This window comes from Myotis myotis, unplaced genomic scaffold (genome assembly GCF_014108235.1).
Source record: "Myotis myotis isolate mMyoMyo1 unplaced genomic scaffold, mMyoMyo1.p scaffold_m19_p_5, whole genome shotgun sequence".
Taxonomy (NCBI): Eukaryota; Metazoa; Chordata; class Mammalia; order Chiroptera; family Vespertilionidae; genus Myotis; species Myotis myotis.
The window spans coordinates 102,959,270-102,977,019 of NW_023416357.1; the positions used below are offsets into that span (position 1 = coordinate 102,959,270).

General features: G+C 51.5%; 1 protein-coding gene across 6 annotated transcripts in view; it reads left to right on the plus strand.

The window, feature by feature from the left end:
- Positions 1–17,750, plus strand: part of UNKL (unk like zinc finger) — a 51,814-nt gene that overhangs the window by 14,002 nt on the left and 20,062 nt on the right. For 5 of the 6 annotated variants that reach the window (XM_036310633.1, XM_036310631.1, XM_036310632.1 and 2 more), the window contains exons 5-9: positions 3,609–3,744; positions 4,767–4,884; positions 7,751–7,835; positions 9,044–9,129; positions 11,487–11,549. In XM_036310633.1, the coding sequence (XP_036166526.1) occupies positions 3,609–3,744; positions 4,767–4,884; positions 7,751–7,835; positions 9,044–9,129; positions 11,487–11,549 (488 nt within the window). Of the gene's footprint in view, positions 1–3,608; positions 3,745–4,766; positions 4,885–7,750; positions 7,836–9,043; positions 9,130–11,486; positions 11,550–17,750 lie in introns of those variants that run through there. The other variant, XM_036310636.1, reaches the window with a different exon arrangement.

A 17,750-nucleotide genomic window follows, 5' to 3' on the forward strand; every position in this document is an offset into this window, starting at 1 on the left:
CATGAACATGCATGAACCACGCTGCGGGGCTGTAGTCCCGTGAGCAGTGAGTTCCTCTGCTCACAGGATGTCTGTGCTGGGGCTGCGGTTCCAGGGATGAATTAATAAAGGTGATGCACAGGCCTTTCCGGATTCCCCTCCCACCTCCTGCTCCCCCGCTCTGGCCCTGGCACTGTGTGTGGCACCTGCGTGGCCAGCACCGAGGACTCGGGACTGGGCCCCCAGCTGAACCAGCACTGAGGACCATGGCCTTGGCCTCGTCTGGGATGTGGAGGGGGCCCAGGGACCCTACTCCAAGTTTCAGGGCGACCGCGTGTGCTGTTGCGGTCCTCCCCATGTTGTGATGTCACTGCTGGGGGCAGATCTCCCCACGGGAAACGCTGTGTGCCCAGCTCCCGCTCCCTAGCATCCAGGATAAGTGCTTCCCTCGGGATTGTTCGGTTTTTCTGGAAAACGCCTTTGAGAACGTTCCATTTCCTGTTTGCCAGCTGGTAGCCCTCCCTGACTTCTACCTGCTAAAGCCGGTGCTCTGGTTCGCAGCGCAGGTGTGGGCGACGGTCCCCAGCACCGTTAGGGGCTGAGCTTGAGGAAGGACAGTGGGAGGAGGTGATGGCAGGCTGGCCCAAAGCTTCGCAGGGCCCTACGGAGTAACCTTGGTGCCTGCGCCTGGGTTTGGGTCAGGAGTCTGTCTGGTTCAGGTGCTCTGGCTTCCGTTTTCCAAGTGCTCGAGATCAGTGGTCGCCAACCGGCAGTCCGAGGACCACTGGTGATCCGTGAGGCCCGAAAGGTTGGCCACCGCCGCTCTAGACACCACCAGTGGCGCTGAAACCACCTTCTTCTTCAGAAGAGCCATTGCACACTGTCTTTCCATGTTTTGTTTTTCACCCATAGGTGGTGGTTTAGATTGTTAATTAGTAGATTTCATTTTATTTTAATTATTTATTTATTTATTTTTAATATGTTTTTATTGATTTCAGAGAGGGAGAGGGAAAGATAGAAACATCGATGATGAGAGAGAGTCATGGATCGGCTGCCTCCTGCACGCCCCCTACTGGGGATCAAGCCCACAACCTGGGCATCTGCCCTTGACTGGAATCGAACCTGGGACTTTTCAGTCCCCAGGCCGATGCTCTATTCATTGAGCCAAACAGCTCGGGCCGTAGATTTTATTTTTTAGGGAAGTTTTCGGTTTACAGAAAATTTGCACTTTCACAGATAGTACAGAGTTTCCATGCCCCCTCCCAGGGTCCCTCAGTTTGAACATCTTGCATTATGTACATTATTACAGTTGGTGAACCAAGAGTGATACATTATTATTAACCTCCACAGTTTACTTTAGGCTAACCCTGGTGCTGTCCATTCTCTGGATTTGGACGAATGTATAATGATGTGTATCTATTCATGGAGCATCGCACAGAGTAGTGTCACTGCCCTAAAAATTCTCTCAGCCTAGTCGTCCCTCTGTTCCCCCACCCCCTGGAGACCACTGAGCTTTTCTCTCTTTTTTTTTTTCCTTTTAAATTGTTTTTACTGTTTCACTTCATTTCACATGGAGCTGTGTAGTCTCTCTCTCTCTCTTTTTTTTTTAATGTATTTTATGGAAGGGAGCGGGAGAGAGAGAGATAGAATCATTGACTGGCTGCCTCCTGCACACACCCTACTGAGGACTGTGCCCTGACCAGGAATCGAACCATGACCTCCTGGTTCATAGGTCGACACTCAACCACTGAGCCACACAGGCCCGATGACCACTGATCTTTACTCCATTGTTTTGTCTCTGGTAGTTTTGCCTTTTCCAGAATCATCCAAGTGTGGCCTTTTCAGACTGGCTTCTTTCACTTAGAATTATATGAATTCAAGGTTCCTTCCTGTCTTTTCATTGCTTGATAACTCATTTCTTTTTGTCACTGAATAATATTCCCTTGTGTGGATGGACTGTGGTTTATTTATCCGTTCACCTACTGAAGGACACCTGTGAGCCTCTGTGTCTCACGGTTATTGTCATGCAGTTCATTTATGTGTGTTTCATACCACTTGGCACAGGACCTCGTATCTGTCCCAGGCACTCCGTCAGTACTTGTAAATAAATGTCTTACAATTTTTATTTTCTTAAAGTCAGCTTTCTTGTTGCCCAAACCCCTTTGGTTGTCTCTATGCCCTGCTGTGTGGCTAGCATCACTTGTCATGTAAGAAGCAATTTGAAGCTGAATGTGGCCTGGACGGATGGTATGGTCATGTAACGTACCCTGTGCATAGCGTTGCTGCTCTCACCTGCACCGTGAGCAGGACTCGCCCCTCCCTCCCTCCTGCTGGTTCCTCAGCTACCAATGTTTAGCCCACCGAGCAGATGCATTTAAAAACAACAGCATATTAATAAGTAAATTGGTAGTTACAAAATAATCACGTGGATGTAAAGCACAGCATAGGGAATATGGTCAATATTATAACTATGTCTGCTGTCAGGTGGGTACAGACTTATCGGGGGGATCACTCGTAAATTGTGTAAATGCCTAACCACTATGCTGTACACTAGTATGAAATAATATTGAATGTCAGCTGTAATTGAAATAAAACCCAGATATGTAATAAGGTATTAGTTATTAACCAGCCCAAGAGAGGATAGGAGTTTTAGGAATCCTCTCATTGGTTACGGCTTTTTAAAAAATATATATTTTATTGATTTTAGAGAAGAAGGGAGAGGGAGAGAGAGATAGAAACATCAATGATGAGAGAGAATCATTGATCTGCTGCCTCCTGCACGTCCCCCCCACTGGGGACTGAGCCCGAAACCCGGGCATGTGCCCTTGACCAGAATCGAACCCTTCAGTCCGCAGGCCAACACTCTATCCACTGAGCCAAACCAGCTAGGGCTGGCTACTGCTTTTAAATGACCCTGGTGGCTTTCTGTGTGTTTTTGCTTTGGAGATAAAATCCAGATACATGAAGTTAATCATTTAAAACATAGACTTTAGGTTTTAGAGGAGTTTTAGGTTTGACATGAGTGGAAAGTACAGAGAGCCCTTTGCCCCCACATGCCCACGTCCTCACCACAGAGGGACACTGGGTACAGTCTTGAACCTGTGTCAACGCGTGATCACCCAGAGCCCATTGTTTATGCCAGGGCTAAAGCGAACCATTTTAAAGTGTGCGTCTCAGTGGTTTGTGGTATATTCAGATGTGCAACCACCACCTTTCTCTGGTTCCACCCTCTGTCTGGCTTCCCCACAGCAGCCCCATAGCCATCATAAGTCACTCCCTCCTCTCCCTTCCCCCAGCCCGGCAACCACTCGTCTACCTTCTGTCTGTGGAGTTGCCTGTTCTCCACATTCCCTATAAGTGCAATCACACATACGTGGTCTTTGGTGTGTAGCCTCTTGCACTGAGCACCATGTGTTTGAGGTTCAGCCACACTGTAGCTTGTGTCTGTGCTTCATGCCTTTTCATGGCCGAATACTATGCCTCTGTACGGATGGAGCACTGTGCTTCTTCCTTCCTCTGTGGACGGACACTTGGGTGTGTATCCTTTTGGCTGTATGACTAGGGCTGCTACGAGCACATGTGCTGTGAGCATGCGTGTATTCGTTTACATGTGGACTCCTGTTTTTCAGACACCAACTTCGTGCTGGGCAGCTACAAGACCGAGCAGTGCCCGAAGCCGCCACGCCTCTGCCGCCAGGGCTATGCGTGTCCCCACTACCATAACAGCAGGGACAGGCGGCGGAACCCCAGGAGGTTCCAGTATCGGTGAGCCCGTGCCCACAGGCCCCTGGGCCTTTGCCTCCTTCCTCCTCCAGGCCCTGAGCTTCCTGTCCCGCTTTTCCTTTGAGCAAAGAGCCCCTCTGCTTACCTGCTGCCCCCTCCCTTGCCTGGGGATCCGCTGTCTCTGTGGAGAGTTGGGTTCCTGTCATTGTTCTTCCTCTGAGTCATTTCACAGTCAGGGAGCAGAGAGCCTAACTTAGTAGGCTAAGTTTTAGTGACCAAATATTAGCTGGAGAAGGTAAAGTGAGTTTACTGCATATGGAAGGGTTAGAAAATAAAGATTAAAAAAACCAAGAAAACAAAAAGTCTTACTTACCACTGGTGGTATTTTTTCTATGAAACCAAACAAGTTACAATAATGCTGCCAAGTACACGACAAAGGGAGGATTTTGGTTAGACTTTTCATAGTGTAGGGAAAAGTCTCACATCCAATTTTTTAAAATTCCTTTATTGATTTCAGAGAGGAAGGGAGAGGGAGAAAGAGAAAAAAAAACCTCAATGACGAGAGAGAATCATTGATCGGCTGCCTCCTGCACGCCCCCTACTGGGGATTGAGCCTGCAACCCAGGCATGTGCCCTTGGCAGGAATCTGACCTGGGACTCCTCAGTCCGCAGGCTGACGCTCTATCCACTGAGCCAAGCGGCCAGGGCCTCAGATCCAATTCTGAAACAACCTCGAGAAAAGATGGGCTCGCCGCCTCCTGGCTTCGGGAGGTCCGGCCGCTTCTCCGAGATGCTGCTCACGCCAGTGTGGGGAGCCCCGACTTAGACTCCCTTTAGTTTCTGTGGAAAATAACCCCGGGGCTCCTGAGTACTGTCTGGGTCCAGATGGCACTCACCCTGTGCTTGCCTGTCCTCAGAGGGAAAGAGGCCGGCCCTTGCAGGGGCCGTGTGCCTGTGGGTGCACCGTCCTGAGAGGCGAGCCCGGCAGCAGGCGGGTAGACCAGCACCCCCGGCACACACAAAGCTGGTCTCTAGACCCTCCTGTGACTCCCCCTGTCGCCCAGGTCCACTCCGTGCCCCAGCGTGAAGCACGGCGATGAGTGGGGTGAGCCCTCGAGGTGTGACAGTGGGGACAGCTGTCAGTACTGCCATTCACGCACGGAGCAGCAGTTCCACCCTGAGGTACGAGCGCGGAGGCGGGGCTCCAGCTAGCCGGTCAGCATAACCATAGCCTGGGTGGGAGAGGGTGGGTCTGGTGGCTTCTTGCTATGTTTGGGGGGTCTCTCTAGAGACTCACAGGGCTCAGCAAAGCCATTAGGTCCGCATTTAGGGCTCGTTACACTGTAAGGGTACAGAGTGAAGTCAGCAAAGGGCAGCGTCCCCAGGGGGCAGGGCCTGGGGAGGCCAGGCGTGAGCTTCCAGCTGTCCTCTCCCAGGGAATGACGGACAGTACTCACTTCTCCCAGTGCCTTTGTCACCCGAGCCTTGGTGTCTCGGGTTTTTGTTGGGGGTCGACTGTGGAGACGTAGCTGACCGGGTCGAGTTGATGCCGTGGGATCCAGGGCCCCCGCCGTAGGTCACATTGTCATTATCCAGGGTGGCCAAGGCCAGGCAAATAGACACTTACCAGGCAAGATGTTCAAGGGGCACCGAGGTCCCCTCCCAGGAGTTGGTCAAGGTCAGTCCTTTCTTTGGAGCGTGCAGGGTGTGACAGCCAGAGCCTGCTCAGCTAGCCAGAGCTCGCGTGGATTTGTGTTCAAAATGACTAAGCCAACAAGCCCCCTTCAGAGCCTGAGTTTGCAGGAGAGCACGGGCCCAAGGAGGGTGGGGGCCAGGGCTGGGCTGCGGGAGGGGTCAAGGGTGAGAGGGTGGATGTCCACCCACAGGGATGGTAATGTGTGTGCTGATCCCTGTGAACTGAGGGGTGGGCTCATGTGCTGAACTCCAGGGGCCTAGAGGGGAGGCAGGGCCAGTGGGTGGCAGAGGAGGGCTGCCGGGGCCTGCATAGCCTGGTCAGGAGTGAGTTGTCCTCCTCGGGCAAATGGCTGCCTCGGGCGCTGGGCGGAAGGCGCTGAGCTGGTGCTGAGCAGCAGGCTCCGGGCTTGTGTGAACTTGGATAGAAGTCCAGCCTTCACCTCCGGGCCGTCTCTCTCAAACCTAGACCTGCATTGCAGTCCCCACCACAGCCGGTCTCAGGTTTTTATTTTCTCCTCTTCTAGTCACATGATCATTTCTTCATTGGAGTTTGGAAACTCAGAAAAATGCTGTGCTTGTTCACACCAGAAGTGTTTGAATAAAAAGTGTCACCTCCCCTCTGGCTCTCACCCTGAGGTCACGACTGTCCCGTTCATTTCTGTGGCTCAGCACTCTGGCTCTTACCTATTTCCCAGACTCATGCTCTTCTTTGTTTTGTTTTGTTTTGTTTTGTTTTGTTAATCCTCACCCAAGGACATTTTTCAGTTGATTTAAATAGAGAGAAGGGAGGGAGGGAGGGAGAGAGAAACATTGATGTGAGAAAGACACATTGATTAGTTGTCTCCCACCCTTGCCCAGGGCCAGGGACTGAAGCTGCAATCCAGGTACATGCCCCTGACCGGGAATCAAACCTGCGACCCTTTGGTGCACCGACCGATGCTCCAACCACAGAGCTACACTGGCCAGGGCTCATGCTCTTTTTTTCTTTTCTTAAATATATTTAATTGATTTTTTTTACAGAGAGGAAGGGATAGGGATAGAGAGAAACATCGATGAGAGAGAAACATCAATCAGCTGCCTCCTGCACCCGCCCCCCCCCCCCCCCCCACTGGGGATGTCCCTGCAACCAAGGTACATGCCCTTGACCGGAATCGAACCTGGGACCCTTCAGTCCACAGGCGACGCTCTATCCACTGAGCCAAACCGGTCGGGGCTCATTCTCTTCTTTTTATATGGCTCATGTAGGTGCAGAATTGGGACTGAAAACCCATGGACACCAGTGAATTTTTACTTAACTGTGTTTACTCTTAATGTTGTGACTTCATCGAGAAGAAAATGAGTGAACCAGTGGCACCCTTGGGGCATTTGCACCTGGTCTTATTTCAGGCCTGCCTGTGGAGTTGCAGCCACGCCGATTGACGTGTGATGTCCTGTGTCACATACCATGTTAGCTCTGGGGTGTCCATCTGTTTTTACACACACGCCTTGGTGCATACATTACATTTGTTGACGCTTAAGCAAGACAAAACTCAGAATAGTTAGCATGACCTTCCCTCAGGGGTCACTGAGCACCAGCAAGCCTAGCGCTGTGTGCACTAGAGGCTGCCCTGGGCTGCAGGAAGGGGTGGGGCCTCATCCAAAGGGTGGTGATTGCATTTTGTTTCCTGAAAGCGCTGTGCTTTAAAATGCACATGCAATGACATGTAGCTTCCTGATACTTTCAGTGAACCTGAGACCCTTTGAAATGGTTTTTGTTGGTGTGGTTGCCTAGCAGACAGTTGAGTCAAGGGAACTGAGCAGGTGGGGAAGGAAGGAGGGTGGTGAGGTGTCGGTGTGGGGTCTGGGCAGGAGTGCAGAAATCCTGCCGTGGCAACGCCCACAAGGTGCATCTGCAGCTCTGAGGCTGGTCTGCTGCTCCTGGGTCCCATGTGCTGCGGGGCCAGACCCCGGTGTTGTTGACAGCACGAGAGTATCTTCGACCCAAGTGGGTGGATTGGGTCTGGTCATGGAGTGGACACGTGTTCATTTAACAGGCATTTCTTGAAATGCACCTGCTGTGTACCAGGCACTGAAGCAGGTGCATCTTTCAGAAAATGCCACGTGGAGAAGCTGAGTGTGTGGCTTTAAGGACAGGTGCTCCAGGCCCTCGTCCCCAGACTGGCTGGCCCTGTGCCGAGGAGGGGGTTTGGGACTGCAGGCCTTCAGAGAGGGGGCCACGCCCACACCCCTCTCTTCCGAAGACTCCCGTTGCGATTGGGAGCTTAGTCCTCTATGTTGTGGTACATCCTCTCTGGGCTGCCCACGGAAACCCATTTCCAATCGAGTCTCCACTTTATTTTATGTTTGTTCCTAGATCTACAAATCCACAAAGTGCAACGACATGCGCCAAACCGGCTACTGCCCTCGGGGTCCTTTCTGTGCCTTCGCACATGTGGAAAGTAAGTACAGACGCCCAGGGGCTCTGGCTTAGCCGCTGCCGTAAGCCCATCAGGGGAGACAGCGCACAGGCTCATCGACTCTGTCCATCCTGAGCCGGCTCTCAGGATGGGGGAGCAGGTGGGAGCACCCCACATGCCTTTAGGGTTCCTGGGGTGGGAGCTGTTGCAGGCTGGGCCTTGTGGGGCCCAGAGGGGCCCTGCCTCCAGGTGTTCCGGGCTCCTGAGTACAGTGGCTGGGCACTGGCACAGTTTGTGTGGGTCGGGGCTAGTTTTGATGCCAGATGGGCCATAGAATGTTCCCAAAGGCAGAAACGAGCCTCTGTGACGGGGGTGCACGCAGACCGGCCCCCCCTTGGTGTTCCTCGGCTTCCTCCTGAATGCCTGCGAGTTGGGATCCAGGTGTGTGTAGAGTGGCCAGCTCCAGTTTACTTTCTGCTTGTTCTTTGGGTGGGGAGGGTGGCTGTTCTTGCTGAAAGTTCACATTGTTTCTGATGCTCAAATCACTCGCGTCTCACACCGAAGACTGGAGGGTCCTGTCGCCCTGACAGCTCCCGGGTGTTTCAGATGCCCTCTCCGAGGCCAGTGCAGGCTCTTTCCCTAATTGTAAAAAAAATATATTTTATTGATTTTTTACAGAGAGGAAGGGAGAGAGATAGAGAGTTAGAAACATCGATGAGTGAGAAACATCGATCAGCTGCATCCTGCACATCTCCCACTGGGGATGTGCCCACAACCCAGGTACATGCCCTTGACCGGAATCGAACCTGGGACCTTTCAGTCCCCAGGCCGACGCTCTATGCACTGAGCCAAACCGGTTTCGGCTTTTTTTTTTTTTTTTTTTTAAATATATTTTATTGATTTTTTTTTTTTGATTTTTTTTTTAAATATATTTTATTGATTTTTCACAGAAAGGAAGGGAGAGAGATAGAAAGTTAGAAACATCGATCAGCTGCCTCCTGCACATCTCCCACTGGGGATGTGCCTGCAACCCAGGTACATGCCCTTGACCGGAATCGAACCTGGGACCTTTCAGTCCGCAGGCCGACGCTCTATCCATTGAGCCAAACCGGTTTCGGCAAATATATTTTATTGATTTTTTACAGAGAGGAAGGGAGAGAGATAGAGTCTTTCCCTAATTGTAGGGGATCCTTTAGCCAATGACCCTGCGAAGCCAGCAGCCGCTCACAGCCTGCTCTCCCTTTCCCCAGAGAACCTGGGAATGGCCACCGACTGGGGCTGCCGAGACCTCACGCCCACCAGCAGCTCCACGGCCAGCAGCGGCCCACCTGGAAACGTGAGTGGGTGGCGCCCCGAGGGGGCTGCCTGGTGGGCGGCTGACTCTGTCCTTTGGTTTTAAATCAAATTGTAAGGGGCAGATGGTTGTGCTTCCTGAGTAACGCGGTTGAAGACAATCTGCTTTTGGGTTGGCAGCTCCTAGAAGACGCTAGAGCAGTGGTTCTCAACCTTCTGGCCCTTTAAATACAGTTCCTCATGTTGTGACCCAACCATAAAATTATTTTCGTTGCTACTTCATAACTGTAATGAATCGTAATGTAAATATCTGATATGCAGGATGGTCTTCGGCGACCCCTGTGAAAGGGTCGTTCGACCGCCAAAGGGGTCGCGACCCACAGGTTGAGAACCGCTGCGCTAGAAGATTGCTGTTTGCCAGGCGCTTGCATATTGCCCGCACATGCATGCACGGTCTTGGGCTGACCGTAAAGGAAGGGCCCACAGCCAGCAGGGTCCTCTGAGGGCTGTCTGCCCCCTGGGAGGGGAGGTGCCGGCTGAGGGCGGGCATGGGCAGGTCCCTGACCCTGAGCACCCCTAGGTCTCAGTCAGGGTGGTCCTAGAGGTTTGCAGAGGCAGTGAGAGATGGGGGGTCACTTCTGGGAGCTGATGGCCCTGCTGGGTTAGGACCTCCATGTCGCTGAGGACAGAGTACGATGGTGGGGACAGGGTTCAGACCTGGTGTCCCGCCCTCACTGCCAAGGTTGTGGCCGCCTATGTGTGCCCTCACGCGGGGTGTTTTGAGGGGCAGAGAGGACCCTCTTCCTCAGGCGAGCTCGGTGACGTGGGTGCATGAGCGTTTCCATTTGACCTGTTGGAGTCACCAAGAAAGTGGCATCTGGCTGCAGACGAGGCTGAACCCCTTCAGTTTGGCAGCGAGCTGGGCTGCTCTTGCAGGCGAGCCCATCTTCCTCCCTGGGTCAGGCCCGCACTTAGGGTCCCCCTGGGTCAGGCCTCGCACTGAGGGTCCCCCTGGGTCAGGCCCGCACTTAGGGTCCCCCTGGGTCAGGCCTCGCACTGAGGGTCCCCCTGGGTCAGGCCCGCACTTAGGGTCCCCCTGGGTCAGGCCTCGCACTGAGGGTCCCCCTGGGTCAGGCCCGCACTGAGGGTCCCCCTGGGTCAGGCCCGCACTGAGGGTCCGGATTCTGGGAGCCCCTCCAGCACTTAGGAAGGGTAGGAAGGGCTGCACCTGGATTTGCCACCTCACAGGTCTTCGGTTACATTGGGAGAGACTCACATATGCAAATTTAATCATTTCAAAGTGAACAGTGGCATCTTTTTTTATATGTATATTTTTATTGATTTCAGAGAGGGAGCAATAGAAACATCAGTGATGAGAGAGAATCATTGATCGGCTGGGGATCGAACCCCCAACCCCGGCATGTGCCCTGACCAGGAATCCAGTCGTGACCTCCTGGTGCATAGGTCGACGCTCAACCACTGGGCCACACCAGCTGGACAACAGTGGCATCTTGTGCATTCACAGGGTGCAGCCACCTCTCTAGGTGGACTCAGCCCTGGTTGTCTGTCCATGAGACAATTCACATGGACCCGAGGGCTGGGAGTGAAAAATGAGGAGGAAGCCAAAATCCTCTAAGGAGTGTTCGTTAAAATGATTTGAGCCCAGCCGGTATGGCTAAGTGGCTGGGTGTTGGCCCTTGCACCAAGAGGTTACTGGTTCAGTTCCCAGTCAGGGCACATGCTGGGTTGCAGGCTCGATACCCGGTCTCCTCACCCTAGCCGGTTTGGCTCGGTGGACAGAGTGTCGGCCTATGGACTGGAGGGTACCAGGTTCAGTTCCAATCAAGGGCATGTACCTGGTTGCAGGTTCCCCGGCCAGGCGTGCAGGAGGCAGCCAATCAACGTGTCTCTCTGATATCAATGTTTCTCTCTGCCTCCCCCGCCCTTCCATTCTCTCTCAAAATCAATGGAAAAATATCCTCCGGTGAGGATTAACAAAAAAAGAACAAAAGAAAGAGGTGGTGTTCTGGAAGGGGAGGGGAGGGGAGGGGCCGCCTGCCCAGGGGTGGGGAGGAAATTGCCCTAAGTCATTCTTGGCCTCAGGTGTCAATCTTTCCAAAACTCCGCAGCTCTTGAAGGGGACCCCGTAGTGAAAGGCTTGTCTGGGGTTTGTCCCCGTTGTGGGTTCAGGGTGCATGGAGCTGCATGCTACCTTCACACAGCCTAGCCTGGAGGTCAGAGGTCAAAGTCCAGGTGTAAGAAATGGAATCCAGGAGGACCGATGCAGAGCTAGCAGATCTGAATGCTTTTTCTATGTTAGGAGACTTTAGTATTTGTCAAAGCTTGGGTCTCTGTGTATTTTTATTTTTAATCAACTACGTTTTCTTTTTTCTGTTGCAGGCAAAGTGGAGGGACTCACCTGCTGACGGCAGCCAGAAAGCCAGTGAGCACGACAGTAAGCAGGTACCATTCTCCTGTGGCGGGATTTCCATCATCCTGTGGTCTCGGGACAGCAGGCCTGGGTTATGGCTTCCTAACTTGGTCATGCTCACTCCTGGCACAGAGTGGCCTGGTTAATGTTCACGTGTAATTTAACTACGTATTTACTTAGTTAATTTATTGATGAGAGAGATTGTGTGAGACAGAAAGAGCAAGAGAGAGAGAGGGGGGGGAGAGAGAGAGAGAGAGACAGACACATTAATTTGTTGTTCCACTTATTTATGCATTCACACATCTTTTGTTTGTGCCCTGACTGAGGATCAAACCTGCAACCTGGTATCGGGATGATGCTCTAACCAGCTGAGCTACCCAGCCAGGGCGTTTAACTGTTTTTCATTATCTTCTTAAAGTCGTCTGTTCCATGTGTCCTTTTTTTTTTTTTTTTTTGTTTTTTTTTTTTGTTTTTTTTTAATATATTTTATTGATTTTTTACAGAGAGGAAGGGAGAGAGAGAGTTAGAAACATCGATGAGAGAGAAACATTGATCAGCTGCCTCCTGCACATTTCCCACTGGGGATGTGCCTGCAACCAAGGTACATGCCCCTGACCGGAATCGAACCTGGGACCCTTCAGTCCGCAGGCCGACACTCTATCCACTGAGCCAAACCGGTTTCGGCGTGTCCTTTGTTTTAATGTTTAAAAAATTGCATCGTGTAGGCAGACCTTGGAGAAATTGTGGTTTGGCTCCCAGACCACTGCAATAAAGTGAGTATGTCAGTTAGGTGAGTTGTAATCTTTTTCCTGCTGGAGGGTTTTGCCTTCAGTTTGTTTTAAAAAAAAAAAAGGCAACATCTGCGAAGCGCAATAAAACAAGGTCTGCCTGTGCCTTGGAAATAATAAGACCCAAACCTTTGAAAGTTTCCCCTGCGGGGAAGTCAGATGAGCACCAGTAGCTGCTCTGATCAGTGTCCTGGGGCCGCTGTAGCAAAGCGCTGCAGATGGAGCTGAAACAGAAGTGGGTCCTCTGCAGTGTGGAGGCTGGCAGCCTGGGGTGAGGGACACTGCCTTCTCCCTGTCTCCTCGCAGCATCTCCCCTGTGCCTGTTGTCTGTCTCCAAATCTCCCCTTTTTACAAAGACACCAGTCACAGTGATGAGGACCCACCCTAATTTAACTCGATTCCCAGGGCGCTAAAGATCCCGTGTCCAGGTAACGTCACACTCGGGGTTCTGGGGTCAGGACTCGAACATAGGAGGGTCTGGGGACACAGGTCAGCCCAGACAGCATCCAGGATCATGGACTTGGTCTCTCTAGGTCAGCGGTCGCCAACCTCTCGGACCTCACGGACCACCGGTTGGCGACCGCTGCTCCAGGCCACAGCTTATTGTCACATCCTGAGATGTTTTTCGGGGTGTTGCTCACTGTTTCCCCTCCTCGGTGAGGCTGAGGGGGAGCTTCCAGCGGAGCCCCCTGTCCCGAGGCTTCAGCACAGTCGGGACCTTTCTCTCTGTTCTGCCCAGCCCAGCTTTCAGGCTTGTTCAAACCTAGTCTGTCTGGAGAAACCTTTTTTTTTTTTCTTTTTTTCGAAACCGGTGCCCTAAGGACTCAGAACACTTGTTTTCATCCGTCCCTGTAACCAGCAGAGCTGAAAACATCCGGAAGGCCTGGCGAGGGGGGCAGGCAGCAGGGGCTCCCCTCCGGCAGGACTTCACCGGCCGACACTGTCTGGGGATCTTTAAGGTCCTACCTGACAGCCCCTCTCCTCCCCTCTCCCTGGTCTTCTGGGCGCCCCGCCCCCCACCCCCCCAGGGCAGATTTCTCTCCAAATGGCTGTCTGAGCAGCTTCTGTAGTCACGTGTTCTCTTCAGAGCTTCCGAAGCAGGCGTTTGAACGCGGCAGAAGGATAGTTGAAAGGAAAAATGCAACTCAGTTATTTTGTGATGGTTTTTCCTTAAGAGATGAAATTTGACGGGATGTTCATTAAGAACCTGAAACATGACATGTGAGGAATACGGCGGCCAGTGGGCACATTGCCTGTCTCAGGGCTGCAGGAGGAAGTCGCACGGCAAGAGACCCCCATGCCAGTCAGGGCCCAGCAGCCCCCGGAAAGGGTGGGCGGGCGGTCCCAGTGTGTGAGCCGCCCTGGGGTCGCGCTGCCCCCACCAGCTGCTGTGCCTCACATGGTGGCACCTGCCCCACTCGGCGCTGTGAGTAAACTGGCCACGTTCATCTGCAAGCCAGCTCTTGCCTGTGCTCAGAGACCTGTCCACTCCGTCCCAAAGCCTGGCTCCAGGGGCAGCGAGTGCCAGGGTGGCAGGATTAAAGGGCCAGCTGCAAGGGTCCCTAGGCTACGTTAGTGTTGCCAGCCTTCCCCCCCGCACCCCCCCAAGACCTACTCCCACCCCTCACTCCCTGCCCCCAGATTCCTGCTCAGGTAGAAAGGCTGAAGGGTACGCTGAGGCGGCACAGCGCTCTCTCAGACAGGCGGCTGCCCTGGGGACCCCTTCCCTGCATATGGGCACCGGTCAATACATCCCTGGGACCCCTCCCATCTCCTCTGTGTCAGCTGCAGGTCCAGGGGTCCCCACTGTCCCTGTGTTACCAGCCCTGACTGGCTCTTATTTCTGGGGCCTCGGCCATTGGGTGGGAGTGGGTGCCAGGTGCCTCTCTGTCCAGAGTTTTTGTTGATAAAACTGAGGTGGTTCAATTCCTGCTTAGTCTGGCCCCTCCCCAGTTCCCGTCTTCCTTCCTGGTGGTCTCCTCCTCAGAAGCCTGCTTACCAGGCCACACGTGGTGGAGCACGTGACGCAGAAGAGTTAAGGCACCATCGTGGCCCAGGAGATGATCCATGTGGGCTGCAGCGGCCGGAGATGCTGCCCCCAGTTGCCCGAGCCCAGGACTCACTCTTGCCCCTCCCGAGAGGCCCAGTGTAAGGCAGCCAGGCCCAGAGCACACCCTGTGCAAGCCCCGGGGTTGGACAGTCATCATCCTGAGCACCTCGGGGCACTTGTTTCCTTGCTAACATGCACGCTCTTCTAAAAAATGCATCTTTATTGTGGAAAGTATTGCAGATGCCACCCCCTTTCCCCCCTATTGATCCCCTCCACCCGCACCCGTCCCCTCCCCGGCCTTTCCCGCACTATTGTCTGTCCGTGGGTTTTGCATACATACCTATAAGTTCATTGGTTAATTCTTCCTGACCCCTCTTCTCTCTGAACTACGTCAGCCTGTTGTAACATGCACACTTTCAAGGTTATCACTTTGGTGAGACCCCAAGTCACTCCAAGGTCCACTTGGCCAAGTGTCTCATGTTGGTGGAAGTGGCTCTCCTCCAGCCTGCCGCTCAAAACAGGCAGGCGGAAAAGCTTCATGACACTGGGGTTGCTGATGGTTTCTTGGATATGACACCAAAAGCACAGGCAACAAAAGAGAAAATAGACGTCACACATCATCAAAATTAAAAACTTGTGTGTCCCCTGGCCGGTGTGGCTCAGTTGGTTGTGTCATCCCGTGCACCAAAAGGTCATCGGTTTAATTCCCAGCCAGAGCACATACCCAATAGGGGGCATGTAGGAGGTAGCCAATCAATTTTTCTCTCTCACATGGGTGTATCTCCTTTGCTCTCCCTTCCTCTCTCTCTAAAATCAGCACAAACATGCTGGACAACAAAAACACTTTTGTGTCAAAGAACACTGTCAACAGAGGAAAAGGCAGCCCACGGGAATGAGAGAAAACATTTGCAAATGATGTGTCTGATAAGGGGTTAACATCCACAATTTAACAAGAACGCCTACAACTCAACAGCAATAAAACAATCCAACTGAAAAATGGGTTGAGGACTTGAATAGACATTTCTCCAAAGCAGATATACAAAAAGCTCATAAGCACATTAGAAGATGCTCAACACCACTGGTCATTGGGGAAATACAATTCACATCTGTTACCAAACTCAAGGGGTTCGCCACTTGGGGTACTCTATTTAAAAGCAAGAGGTGAGCCCTGGCCAGTGTGACTCGGTCGGTTGGGCATCCCCCCATGCACCAAAGGGTTGACCAGGTTGTGGGCTCGATCCCCATAAGGGATGTGCAGGAGGCAGCTGATTGATGTTTTGCTCTTACATCAATGTTTCTCTCCCTCTCTCTTCTTTTCTCTCTAAAAATCAATTAAAAATCTTAAAAAAGTAAAATAAAAAGAGGCCTTGGCTGGTGTGGCTCAGTTGGTTGGGCATTGGCCTGGGCACCAAAGAGTTGCTGGTTTGATTCCTGGTCAAGGCATACGTCTGGGGTTGCTGGCTGATCCCTGGTAGAGGGCGTATAGGAGGCAGCTAATCAGTGTTATGCTCTTACATTGATGGTTCTCTCTCTCTCCCCCTCCCTTCCTCTAAAAGTCAATAAAAATAAAAAGACAGAGGTGAGCCTTGGCAGGTGGTTCAGTTGGTTGGAGTGTCATCCCATACACCAAAAGGTTGCGGGTTCAATCTCTGGTTGGGGCACGTATGGGAGGCAACAGATTGGTGCTTGTCATATCAATGTTTTTCTCTCTCTCTTCCCCCTTTCTCTTTTCTCTAAAAACCAATATCCTCGGGAGAGAATTAAAAAACAAAAAACAAGAAGTGGTTGTCACGAGGTAGTTTTATTTACTTGCAGCAAGTAAAGGAGAGAGAGGATTCATATCCAAAGCTAAGCCTCCTCGAAGGGAGGCTTGGCCATTGCTTACCTACATTATTTGGTCAATGACATGTTGATTGCTTCTTTGCAGTTGGCTACTGTCATGTCTTGAGTTCCCCCTTCAACTTATCCTATTCACTGCTGCATCTGCAAAATACTGTGCTATATTTTAACATTTAGCAAGAAATAACATTTAGAACTGTCCATTGAGATCCTTGTCCTATCTAACACATTCACAATAAGATATGACTTCCATACTCATTAAGATGGCTGCTGTAAGAAACAAACAAAAACAGACAATAAGAGGTGTTGGTGAAAATGTGGAGAAATTTCAACTTTTATGCATTAGAAAATAGTATGGTAGTACCTTGAAAAATTAAAAACAGAACTACCATATGATGGAGCGATTTCACCTCTGGATATACTGTATACCCAAAAGAATTGAAAGTAGTGTCTCAAAGAGATGTTTGTTCATCCATGTTCATAGCAGCATGATTCAGAATTGCCAAAAGATGGAAGCAACTGAAGTGCCCATCGACAGATGAATGGATAAGCAAATATTCCATGGTGTATACATACCATGGAATATTATTCAGCCTTAAAAAGGCTACAACTTGGGTGAACCTTCAAGACTATTAGCTTGGGCCATAACAAAACACCATAGACTGGCTGGCTAAAATAACAAATTCATTTCCTCACAGTTCCGGAGGCTGGAAGTCCAAAATCAAAGGGTAGGCAGGTTTGATTTCCCCAAGGCCTCTCTTTTGGGTTACAGACTGCCCGAGTCTCGTATGTGCTCACATTCTATTTCTCTGTGTGTGCACATCCCTGGTATTTCTTTGACTTTTTATAAGGATACCAGTCTTACCAGTCCCATCGGATCAGGACCCCACTCTTACTACCTCATTTAACCTTAATCACCTCCTTCACTGCCCCGTCTCCAAACACAGTCATCTGGGGGTTAGGGCTTCAACACTGGTGTCTTGGAGGGACATAGACATTCAGTCCATAAAAAAAGATGACTTTGCTAAGTGAAGTGAGCGAGACACGAAGGGCCACGTATTGTATGATTTCATGCATAAGAGTCCCTAGAAGAGTCAGATTCATGCAGATAGAAAGTGGAATGGTGGTGTTAGGGGCTGGGGGAGGTAGGGGGAGGGAGTAAGTATTTGATGGGGACAGAGTTTCAGTTGAGAAGATGGGAAAGTTATGGAGATGGATGGTGGAGATGTTGCTCAACAATGTGAATGTCCTTAGTGCCACTGAATTGTGCACATAAAAACGGTTAAAGTGGTAAATTTTATGTTAGTGTATTTTACCATAAGAAAGAAGAAAATGAACCAGGCAGACAAAGCTATTATGGGCAGGGTTCCCCATCTCGCCATGTGTGTCACACTCCCTTGCTGATGGGGACCCCATGCTTGGCCCATCCTGGTACATGTGTAACTACCATGGCCTCAGTGAAAGGGCCCAACAGGATGTTGTCATCAAATTCCGGGACAAATTGTCCCTGATGTCTTTCACGGGGCATGTCCTCCTGCAGTGTGACTTGATTTGTG